The 12,795-nt window shown below is 41.6% G+C and overlaps 1 protein-coding gene across 3 annotated transcripts in view; it reads right to left on the bottom strand.

The window, feature by feature from the left end:
- Positions 1 to 12,795, bottom strand: part of SPATA6L (spermatogenesis associated 6 like) — a 55,060-nt gene that overhangs the window by 26,639 nt on the left and 15,626 nt on the right. For all 3 annotated transcript variants that reach the window (XM_078385045.1, XM_072992148.2, XM_072992149.2), the window contains one exon: positions 12,425 to 12,549. In XM_078385045.1, coding sequence (XP_078241171.1) covers positions 12,425 to 12,549 — 125 coding nt within the window. The remainder of the gene's footprint in view (positions 1 to 12,424; positions 12,550 to 12,795) is intronic.

The raw sequence follows: 12,795 nt of genomic DNA, 5'->3' as shown, positions 1-12,795 counted from the left end.
TCGTAAGATCGAATCCACGCAATGGAGTGAGCCCCTATCGCTTGTCCCAGCTCCCGCCAACCTAGCGGTTCGAAAGCATGCAAAATGCAAAAATGCAAGTAGATGAATAGGTACCACCTCGGTGGGAAGGTAAACAGTGTTCCGTGTCTAGTCACGCTGGCCACGTGACCACAGAGGACTGTCTATGGACAAACGCTAGCTCTATGAGTTGGAAACAGAGATGAGTACCGCCCCCTAGAGTCAGACACGACTGGACAAATTGTCAAGGGGAACCTTTACCTTTACCAAGAAGTACAAAGTACTTCAAGAAGTATAAAGAAAGGAGCTGTTAGGTTTTGAAGTGGTGCAAATCCTCACTTCTTCGTACCACTGACTTAAGGCAGACTATAATGTCAAAACCTAGCAAGGTCTAGAACTCCCTCCTCAACACGACAGCGGGATGGCATGGACAGTCTCCTAATCGACTTGACAAAGTGTTACATGTGAACCAATTGCCACAGTGCGATAGTCCGTGAGGAGCCACAAAAGAATGAATGTGAGGCAAGAGCAGAGGTGTGCGTTTATTGTTGTAGGCAACTTTGGCAAATTTGGAGACCAAATCTGGGTGCCCAGCACCTGTAGGCAGATTGCATGAGATCTTGAATTTATTTATTTTTTTTTAAGGAAAGGCAACAACATAAACACTGGAAATGGCTGGACATCCCTTTCTGGTTTTGATTGTGGGTTTGGCAGATGATGGGGTTGGAGAAGTACCCCCAAACCTGTTTGATGTGGAAATGGCTCTCTTGGAAATCTTCAAGAGCAGAAGACACATACTACTCACCAAACTTATTTTTCTGATTTTTGTTTAAACTATGTGTCATGGGAAGGAATTTTTACAAAAATCTCTTGTGGGTAACACACAAGCTGTGTCCTGCATGCTTACAGACTTTGTCTTTTTAGAGCACCTGCAAATATTTTATTCAGACCAGCCTAAGAGGCCAATACATGATTCAGATTCTCTGTAGACTGAAAAGACTTATGATCCACCAGAGATAACAGTCCTCAAGCCACCTACTCCATCTGATAAATTCTCCTTTTGTTGTTGTTCAGTCGTTAGATCGTGTCTGACTCTTCGTGACCCCATGGACCAGAGCACACCAGGCCCTCCTGCCTTCCACTGCCTCCCAGAGTTGGGTAAAATTCATGTTGGTAGCTTCGATGACACTGTCCAACCATCTCGTCCTCTGTCGTCCCCTTCTCCTCTTGCCTTCGCTCTTTCCCAACACCAGGGGCTTTTCCAGGGAGTCTTCTCTTCTCATGAGATGGCCAAAATATTGGAGCCTCAGTTTCAGGATCTGTCGTTCCAGTGAGTACTCAAGGCCGATTTCCTCCAAAATGGATAAGTTTGATCTCTTTGCAGTCCAGGGGACTCTTAAGAGTCTCCTCCAGCACCACAATTCAAAAGCATCAATTCTTCAGCGGTCAGCCTTCTTTATGGTTCAGCTCTCACTTCCATACATCACTACAGGAAAAACGATAGTTTTCACTATGCAGACCTTTGTCGGCAAGGTGATGTCTCTTGCTTTTTAAGATGCTGTCTAGCTTTGTCATCCCTTTCCTCCCAAGAAGCAGGAGTCTTTTACTTTCGTGGCTGCTGTCACCATCTGCAGTGATCATGGAGCCCAAAAATGTAAAATCTGTTGCTGCCTCCATATCTTCCCCTTCTATTTGCCAGGAGGCAATGGGACCCGTGGCCATGATCTTAATTTTCTTGATGTCGAGCTTCAGATCATTTTTTGCAATCTCCTCTTTCAACCTCATTAAGAGGTTCCTTAATTTCTCCTCACTTTCTGCCATCAGAGTGTGATCATCTGCATATTGGAGGTTGTTGATATTTCTTCCAGCAATCTTAATTCTGGCTTGGGATTCATCCAGTCCAGCCTTTTGCATGATGTATTGTGCATATAAATTAAACAAGCAAGGAGACAATATACAGCCTTGTTGTACTCCTTTCTCAATTTTTTAAACATTTATTGATTTTTCACTCTATCTGCATTTGATTTGTGCTTGTCAAACATCGTGTTACATGATTTGCTTACAATTATTTGTTTTTTACATCTCAGTGTCTTCCCAGTTGTCTCCCCAAATTCCAGACACCTTTCAAACATTCAAACCATTCATGTACATATTTTAGTACAGTGGTGCCTCGCATGACGACGTTAATTCGTTCCAGCGAAATCACTGTAGAACGAAAACGTCATAAAACGAAAATTTTAAAAGCCATTGAAACGCATTAAAACCTGGTTAATGCGTTCCAATCAGCTAACAACTCACCGTCCAGCGAAGATCCTCCATAGGGGCGGCCATTTTTGGGGGCCTGTGCAGCGAAAAATGGCTCCTAAACACAGCGGGGAGCCATTTTGAGCACTCGGCGGCCATTTTGACAACCTGACGGTCAGCTGTTTTGATCATCGGGAAGTGAAAATCGGTTCTCGAAACAGGGAACCGATCATCGCACAGCGAAATTCCCCCATTCAAAACGTCGTTTTGCAATCACTTTTCCAATCGCAAAAACCTCATAGTAATGCAGATTCATCGTTAAACAAAGTGCCCGTCTTGCGAGGCACCACTGTATATAATATGGCTACTATCATAATATTAGTGTACAATATTCTCAAGATCTTCTAATAACATTCTTAATAAAAGTAGTTCCAGATCCATGCCCCAACCTTATATCTAGTTTAATTTACCTTAAAAAAACCCACCATATTACATCTTTACCCTGGTTAAAGCTCCCTCATTTCAATTTAATTCTCGTTTTTAATATAAGTGATATGCTCCTTTACAATTCCCGAAGTTAAATATATACATGTTTTTCAACATTACGGGCCCCCTTCCTACTTTTCCCCTTTTCATCTTTCTAAGTAATTCCCTCTCTTATTTCTCTTTTTTCACTTTTTGTTTCTGTCTCTCTAAGCATTCTGCCATTTTTCATGCCCTCTGAAACCATTTTGTGCATCTGATTTATCTCCACTAAATCTTTATGCACTTGGTCTATCTTCAATAGATCTTCCAAGGCTTTTTAAAATTAATTTTGCTGATTTCCCCCCTTGTCTACCCTTAATACTCTCCTTGGATCCAAGATTGAAGTTGTTTCTCTTAGGTTTTCCCCATTAATTTCCTTCAGTTTCTCTTTTGATTGGCATACATCATCCGGCACACTCTTATTTCTTTCTTCGTTATTCCTTATCTCTTGTTGACTATAATTTTTCAGATGTTCATTGAATAATTTTGCCTCTTGGTCATGGGATCTCACTATTTCTAGTATTGTTTGAAGGGTAGATTTTGCTTCTTCCCAAAATTGTCCTTGTTGTGCCATTCTGTTCTAGCTGCCCAAGAACTTAAGCCAAGATTTGAAGCCCCCAAGTCTCACAGTCCAGTGTCCTAACTGATCCCTGGCAAATTGATGCCAGCTAAACAGATATTCCAAGTCTCCAGAGTCAGTCTAAAGAGTCCACTTTGGCTAAATAGGCCTGAACCAAGATTTAAACCCCCAAAGTACCAAGGTGCAATGCAATGGTTGTATCTGTGGCCTGATGGCCTAATTCCCACAGGTTTACACCAGCTAATCAAACACAAACACTTCCAGCTCCCGGGGCAGTTTCAGATGATCTACTTTGGCCAAATAGGCCTGAACCGAGGTTCAAAACCCCCAAATATCACAGTCCAATCCAGTGTTTGTATCCATGTCCTGGTAGCCTAGTTCCCGCAATTCTGCATCGGCCAAAAGTGGAATTCCAAGTCCCTGGATGTGGTTCCAAAAAGTTCACTTTGGCCCATATACTAATTCCAAAAGTACAGTTTAAAAAGATCCACTTTAGGGTTAATTTGTCTATGTTCCAGCTAGGCATGAAAAAATCAAAAAGAAATAAAAAAACAGGTTTCCAAGCTTTAAACAGCAGTAGAGTGCTCAAGGTCACTGTTCTGGGCATTATGCCAAAAGACTTCAAGTAGTCAAAACATAACTCCAGACTTAACCAGTAATAACTTACGAGAAAATTTCTTAAGATTTATAGCGCCAAATTATAATATTCTTAAAGTATATTTTAAATGTATTTAAATTAGTAGTTAATGTCCCATTAATCTTTAAATTATTTTCTTTGCATCAACTATCCTTCTCTCCAGATTTTCTGCCGCTCTATGATTGATGATAGATGATTGATGATTGATAAGAGATTCTTTTTTCTGTATATAGGAATTGTCTTCTCCAGGGGTAATCATAAGCAATTAGTTGTAAAAATATATCTCACCTGATAATAACACTGATGTTGAGTAGCTGATTGTTGCTTCTCTTATTGCCGGTTGCCGACAACTTGCAAGCAAGCTTCCTAGCTGCTTGTTTCTGCCCGTTGGCTGATTAGGGAGTTTCCTGGATCAAACGGGGATGACGGCCATCTCCCCCCCCCCCCCCCGTGATCAGAAGGCTTCCCCCCCCAGTTCACCACCTCTCCGGGGTGGTTTCGACACCCTGGGGTGTCCCAAACAGGTCAGAATTCAGCCCAGGGGACAGAGCTCTGTCCTCCTGCTGCTGTCTCGTCGCGGCATCAAGCCAGTCTCCACCTCCTTTCCCAATTTTGAACCAATCAGTTGTTCCATATCCAGTTCTGTTGTTTCCTGTCCTACATATAGATTTCTCAGGAGATAGATAAGGTGGTCAGGCACTCCCATTTCTTTAAGAACTTGCCATAGTTTGCTGTGATCCACACAGTCAAAGGCTTTTGCATAGTCAATGAAGCAGAAGTATATGTTTTTTCTGGAACTCTCTGGTTTTCTCCATAATCCAATGCATGTTAGCAATTTGGTCTCTAGTTCCTTTGCCCCTTCGAAATCCAGCTTGTACTTCTGGGAGTTCTCCGTTGACATACTGCTGAAGCCTACCTTGTAGGATTTTGAGCATAACCTTGCTAGCGTGTGACATGAGTGCAATTGTACGGTAGTTGGAGCATTCTTTGGCACTGTCCTTCTTTGGGATTGGGATGTAGACTGATCTTTTCCAATCCTCTGGCCACTGCTGAGTTTTCCAATCTCGCTGGCATATTGAGTGTAACACCTTAATAGCATCATCTTTTGACTGGAATGCCATCACCTACACTGGCCTTATTGTTAGCCATGCTTTCATCATCATCATCATCATCATCATCATCATCATCATCATCATCATCATCATCATCATCATCATCATCATCATCATCATCATCATTATTATTATTATTATTATTATTATTATTATTATTATTATTATTATTATTATTATTATTATTATTATTATTATTATTATTAAAAACAATTTTTATTTAAGCATACAAGTACAAAACACCTAACATCCAGCAACTACAACGAAAATGCAAAAATAGAAAACCCATAAACAAACTGGTTTCAGTATTGCCCATCTGGTGATGTCCATGTGTAGAGTCGCCTCTTGTGTTGCTGGAAAAGAGTGTTTGTGATGACCAGCTTGGTCTCTTGACAAAACTCTATTAGCCTTTGCCCTGCTTCGTTTTGAACTCCAAGGCCAAACTTACCCGTTGTTCCTTTTACCTCTTGACTCCCTACTTTAGCATTCCAGTCCCCTATAAGGAGAAGAACATCTTTCTTCGGTGTCAGTTCTAGAAGCTGTTGTAAATCTTCATAGAATTGGTCAAGTTCAGCCTCTTCAGCATTGGTGGTTGGTGCATAAACTTGGATTACTGTGATGTTGAAAGGTCTGCCTTGGATTCTTATTGAAATCATTCTATCATTTTTGAGATTGTATCCCAGTACTGTTTTTCCCACTTTTTGACTATGAGGGCTATTCCATTTCTTCTACAGGATTCTTGCCCACAATAGTACAAGATATGATCATCGTCTGAATTGAATTTGCCCATTCCCATCCATTTTAGTTCACTGACGCCCAGGATGCCAATGTTTAATCTTGCCATCTCCTGTTTGACCACATCCAACTTACCAAGGTCCTTAGATCTTACATTCCAGGTTCCTATGCAGTATTTTTCTTTGCAGCATCGGACTTTCCTTTCACTTCCAGGCACGTCCACAGCTGAGTGTCCTTTCAGCTTTGGCCCAATCACTTCATTAGCACCGGAGCTACTCGTACTTGTCCTTTGCTCTTCCTCAGTAACATGCTGAACGCCTTCCAACCTGAGGGGACCATCTTCCAGCATCATCTCTTTTAGCCTTTTGTTTCTGTCCATGGAGTTTTCTTGGCAAAGGTACTGGAGTGGCTTGCCAGCTCCTGCTCCAGGTGGATTGCGTTTAGTCAGAACTCTCCACTAGGACCTGTCCGTCTTGTCCCTGCATGACATAGCCCATAGTTTCTCTGAATTACTCAAGCCCCTTCGCCATGACAAGGCAGCAATCCGTGAAGCAATCCCTGGCTTAAACAGAGGACTTACTTTTGAAATACTATGCAACACTGACAAGAAAATAACCTGGATTAAAAGGGACAAATGACCTAGCAATTATGTAAAGGACTGCTGTGCAAATTCAGTACCACTGAAAGTGTTTGGATTTATTCCTGAACAGATATGCATAGGATTGTTCTGTCAGATAGTCTTGCAATGAAAAGACTTCATTAAAATGTAAAATGGAAGCACATTTATAGGTTAAATTCAAGGGAAATTAGCCGAAAGTACCAACTGTTGTGCAATGCAGGGTTGCAATTTTGTGATGGAATGATTGTGTGTGCTTTCTGAAACAGAGTCTGATAAGATAGTGACTTTAATATATTTGTAGTAAACCATTACAAGGTATTGAAAGGAGCTTAATTTTTAACAGCCTTTCAGATTATTTTTCAATCTGGAGGCAAAAGTCAAAGTTTTTGCCCGCTTTTGGAGAGCACGAAGAGGTCTATTAGCCAAGGGCTGCCGCTTCTGCTTTCCTAAACTTCCTCCCTTTAACGCATCGGTTTCATCATTAATTACAGTCATTTGCTCCTTTGGCTTCATTACTGTATCAAAAAAAAATGTGGAGAGACGCAAGGTCATTGGTGGCTACCTAGGATTCTTTTGTTCCAAATCAAATTATTCAAGTTTACCATCATTCCTGCTAAGAATTGGAAATATGGTTGTTGTGGGTTTTTCGGGCTTCTTGGCCGTGTTCTGAAGGTGGTTCTTCCTAACGTTTCGCCAGAACAAAAACAGCCACCCACAAACAAAGTATTTCTGCCATACATCAAAGGGGTCACAGACCGCATGGGGAAACTTCTGGAAAAACACAACTTACAAACAGTATTCAAGCCCACCACAAAAATACAACAAATGTTACGGTCAGCAAAGGACAGAAGGGACCCCCTCACCACTGCAGGAGTATACCGGATACCTTGCAGTTGTGGCCAGGTATACATTGGAACCACAAAACGAAGCATCCACACCAGAATCAAAGAACATGAGAGACACTGCAGACTAAAACAACCAGAAAAATCTGCAGTAGCTGAACATGCCCTAAAACAAACTGGACATGAAGTTCTATTTCAAAATACTGAAAGACTGGACAACACCAGCAATCATTACGTCAGACTGCACAGGGAAGCCACTGAAATCCACAAGCATCAACAAAACTTCAACCGGAAGGAGGAAAGTCTGAAACTCAACAAAACCTGGCTCCCAGCTCTCAAAAACACAGAGTGCAAAAGGTCAACGAACTCCACCCAGCCACAAGGTCAGGGGATTACTACACACAAAAGACCAGCTAATGACACCCATCAACCGCAGGGACAGATAAATTCCCCTCCTTATCAAAACAATACAGCCACAACAAAACATACTAATTAACCATCTCCTGATAGGACAATAGCCTTCTCACAAACAAGCCTTCTCACAGCCATAAATACTCCACTCTCAAGCCTTACCCAGAGCAGGGTTTGCTGTCCTCTGAAGATGCCGGCCACAGAGACTGGCGAAACGTTAGGAAGAACCACCTTCAGAACACGGCCAAGAAGCCCGAAAAACCCACAACAACCATTAGATCCTGGCCGTGAAAGCCTTCACGAACAAATTGGAAATATCTTTTTTTTAAAAATTAACTATTTTTGTCCCCAAATGCTGTAGGGTTGGGACACTGCCAGCTGTGAGGGCTCTTTGACCAACTCAAAGCTACATGCACAGCTCAACTTCATGGCGAAAAATTGTTATAATGGGGTTGCCACTCTTGGGTTTGCAGCAATGCAAGCATACAAAACAACCTATTCCATCTCTCATCCTATCAAGTTACAAGAACATTCCTAAAGAAGCAGCCATCATCCAGCCAGAAATTAGAAAAGTAACTCTTAGGGCTGGTGATTGTCTTGGCTGGAGGAGTCTGTAAATCTGAAAAAGTGATTTTTCCAAGCTTTCAATTAGCAAAATAGGGCAAATCATGTAGATGCAGTTACAGAATTCCCAAGAAATATGAGAAGCTATGGCAGTCTGCCTATTGTCAGGAGCTGGTCATACTTATTTCCTGATTGCACTTCTATACTGCTTTTTGGCCAATGCCTTTGAGAGGTACATGATCAAGGCACATAGCACATATTACTTTAAGCTTGGTGCAGTTGCACTGGGTACCTATTTTCTTATTCTGATGTGTTTCTATTCTACACACAGACTGAAATCCTGTTGCATAGTTATGCAAGCATGAACTGCCATAAGTTGAGAAATTATAGCCATTATCTGTTGCACTCTAAGGATGCTACTACACAGAGAGGGAAATGTGAATTAATTCACATTCTTTCACTGTGAAACAAAACCTTTCCATTTAACATAAGCATCAATTACAATTTTATACATCTCAAAACAAAAACTTACAGTTTGTTTATAGCTCTTTGGAGCTGGAATATCTGTCTGTTAAATGCAGACCTTTTTACCTTCCACGGGAATTCAGCGTTGTTATTATTCTTGTTGTTTATATTCCGCCGGATGCAAATGCGGATTTGGCGCTGGGTCATCTGGGCGATGAAATTGGCAACTTGCAAAGTAAATTTCCGGATGCTGTATACATTATTGCAGGAGACTTCAATCATGTAGATCTACGTGCAGTCCTCCCCAAATTCCAACAACATGTAAGGTGTGCTACTAGGGGGCTGAACACCTTAGATAAGGTCTACACGAATATTGCAAATGGATACAGGATATTACAATTGCCACACTTGGGCCAGTCTGACCATATGTCCCTGTTTTTAGCTCCGGAGTATATTCCTCTGAGAAAACAGTCAGGGCCAGTAGTCAAGACAGTGAAAAGCTGGCCGGAGGGAGCAATGGAGCAGTTAAAGAACTGTTTTGAACAAACGAATTGGGAAGTTTTTGACCATCCTGATCTGGAAGAACATACAGCTGCAGTGTTAGGGTATATGGCACACTGTATTGACACGGTCACAGTGGATAAACGTATCCGGGTTTATCCCAATCAAAAACCTTGGATGACCGGGAAGGTTAGACGCCTGTTGTATGCTAGAAATAAGGCTTTTAAGTCTGGGGATGATCTAGACTACAGTGCAGCAAGAACGAATTTGAGGAGAGGCATTAAGCAAGCTAAGGCCGAATACAAGAGGAGAATTGAAGACTGCTTTCTCAGCAATAACATGAGGCAAGTTTGGCAGGGGGTTCAACAACTAACAAACTACAAAGCAAAAAAGGTTTCCTCGGGCGGAGGCGTGGAGGTGGCTGAGGAGTTGAACAACTTTTTTGCTCGATTCGAGATTGATCAAACTGAAACTGTTCGTTTGCCATCATTTACTCAGCAGAGTCCCCCCTTCATTGTGAATGAGCAGGATGTGAGACAGACTATGAAAGTGGTTAACTCCAGAAAAGCAGCTGGACCCGACTTGATTCCTGGTCGGGTGGTAAAAGACTGTGCTGATCAGCTAGCCGGGATATGGACTGTAATTTTTAATCGATCCCTGACACTATGCGCAGTTCCCGTCTGTCTCAAGGCTTCCGTCATCGTTCCACTGCCTAAAAAGTTGCCTACAAACAGTCCGAATGACTACAGGCCGGTGGCACTAACTTCAATCTTAATGAAGTGCTTTGAGCAGTTAGTTCGGAAATATATTATCTCCTGCCTTCCTGATCCCTTTGATGGGCTTCAGTTTGCTTATAAAGAAAATAGATCAACCGAGGATGCGATCAATACTGTGCTTCATATGGCTTTATCCCACTTGGAAACACAAGGGAATTATGTAAGAATGCTGTTCGCGGACTTTAGCTCTGCTTTTAACACCATTATACCCCACAGATTAATAGACAAACTTAAAGATCTTGATTTTCCAGATTCTATCTGTCTGTGGATTTTGGATTTTTTAACAAATCGTCCACAAAGGGTTAAACTGAATGACTACATCTCTACTGACAAGATACTCAGCACTGGCACTCCACAAGGCTGTGTCCTTAGTCCACTACTGTTCTCCATTTATTCATCGGATTGCACCAATAACCATCCCAGTAATAGGATTATCAAATTTGCAGACGATACTACACTAGTAGGACTTATCTCTGGGGATGATGAGTATGCATATCGGGACGAGGTATTACAGCTATCCCGCTGGTGCAAAAAAAACAATCTTTTATTTAACATCCAAAAAACCAAGGAATTCATAGTGGACTATAGGAAAAAAAGAGCAGACATTCAGCCACTGTATATAGATGGAGTTTGTGTGGAACAGGTGGTTGAATATAAGTTTCTTGGGACTATCATAACAAATGACCTGACTTGGAGTGCAAACACCGCTGCGTTAATCAGGAAGGCACAACAACGGTTGTATTTTCTAAGGATTCTTAGAAAGCAACAATTGACTGAGAGTTTGTTGATCACCTTCTATCGGAGTTCGATTGAGAGCATATTATCCTACTGTCTCTGTGTATGGTTCACGAGCTGCACAGTGGCAGAGAAAAAGGCAATTCAAAGGGTGATTAAAACGGCCCAAAACATCATTGGCTGTTCACTCCCCTCTTTGGAAGAATTGTATAAGAACAGATGTAAGAGGAAGATATCTAACATACTGAAAGACTCCTCTCATCCGGGACATCAGCTCTTTAAATTATTACCATCAGGAAGGAGATTCAGGGTATTGAAAGCAAGGACAAGCAGATTCAAGAACAGTTTTTACCCAAGTGCAGTATTGAGTTTAAATGTGGGGCCATAGGTTTTTGGTGGAATTTAAATTGCTGAGAGAAAACGGGGTATCTATATTTGGATGGTGAAAGTTGTGTATATTTTAACTTTTTTTGTAGTGTTGTCCAGTTTTACTTTGGGGAAGAGCACCTCATTTCGTTGCACCCACTTGTGAGCGCAATGACAAATAAATTTCTTATGTCTTATGTCTTATGTCTTATGTCTTATATAACACTCATAAGCAATATGAGTTACCAGTTCAACTGCAGTAGTAACCAAATAACCAATAGGCTACTAATGCACATGGATCTTAAGTTCCTATTTTAAGTATAAGAAGCAAAGTCAGATCTTGCAGTAGGCAGGGACATTCCACAATCTAGGCGTCACCACAGAAAGGCATCCTCCTCTGTCCACTTCCTACTGCCTGATAAAGTTTGGTGGGAGGTGGAGAGCTCAGCCAAAGGAATCTTGTGGCCAGAAGGCTCCTTTGCTGCCACGGGCCATTTGCTTGCACCATCAGCCAGAGGGACAAGGTAAGGCCAGTGGAGATTACTGCTGCTCCCACTCCCTTTGCTTCTTTTCAGAGGGCAGATGAATAGAAGCAAGGACAGGTAGGAACGTGAAGATTCCAGGCTTCATTCACACAGCCCTTACTTGGAGGCACAGGCTGCAACAGGTTCCTGACGATGCCATCCACTGATGCCAATCCTCTGATGCCATCCACCACATTTCTAATGGCACAAAGATGCATAGCCCAGTTCCTGGGTGTAAGGCTTGAGGAGGCTTATATGGCTTCCAGCTCCAATTCCAAGTACTCGTCACTAATCTTTAGTGGCCTAGGTGAATTTGGAGTTGTATAATTTAGATAACATCTTCTCTCTGTCCCTCCAAGGTCAGCTCTAGTTCTTCCAGTCAGGGTTAGAACTCTAAGGTACAAGACCAGGTTTTCTTAGTGATTGCACATTATGGAAAAGTCTCCCTATGGAAGCCCATCAAGCAATTTCATCCTTTTTTTCTGTCCTCAGCTTTTCCAAACATGGAGGTTTATCTCTGTCCGCTTCTCTTAAATGTGCTGAGCCTGTGTCCGCAATGGCCGCAATGACATTGTTGTGAGTATTAACTATTTCAGCATGCTAAGCAATTCTCAGTTAAAGTGAGCTGGTCTATAATATGAAAAATAGGTAGATAAACAATCACTACCAAATATTAGGAATAATTGAAAAATTCATGTCAAAATTAAGCACTCAGAAGACACTTTCATCTTTAGCAAATGACTGACCATTCCCAAACAATAATAACTTACTGGGAAAGAAGGATATGTGTTCATTAGTAACTCTCTATCCACTCCTGGATACGTAGGTGTCAGCTTGGGTTCAGGAAATAAAAAATCTCTAGTGTTCTCTTCATAAAAAGCTAGCTCTTCTCTCTCTGAAACACAAAAATAAAAGAGTTAAGTGTATTGAGATAAGACTCATCAATCAATTGACTCAATCACAGTCTCTCCAATGGAACACAATGTCCTCACAGAGTATGGCAAAAAGGACTTTTTAATTGAAATATAGCACTCTTCTCCAAGGAACATACTACTCCACTGTGCATAGGCCACGCTGGCCTGCTAAAACCAGCGAAGAAAATGTTGTTTCTTCACTTTCAAAACAGTTCAGCTGTAGGTGT

Source organism: Pogona vitticeps, chromosome 2 (assembly GCF_051106095.1).
Source record: "Pogona vitticeps strain Pit_001003342236 chromosome 2, PviZW2.1, whole genome shotgun sequence".
In the NCBI taxonomy this organism is placed as follows: Eukaryota; Metazoa; Chordata; class Lepidosauria; order Squamata; family Agamidae; genus Pogona; species Pogona vitticeps.
This window is presented reverse-complemented; position numbering and strand designations above follow the sequence as displayed.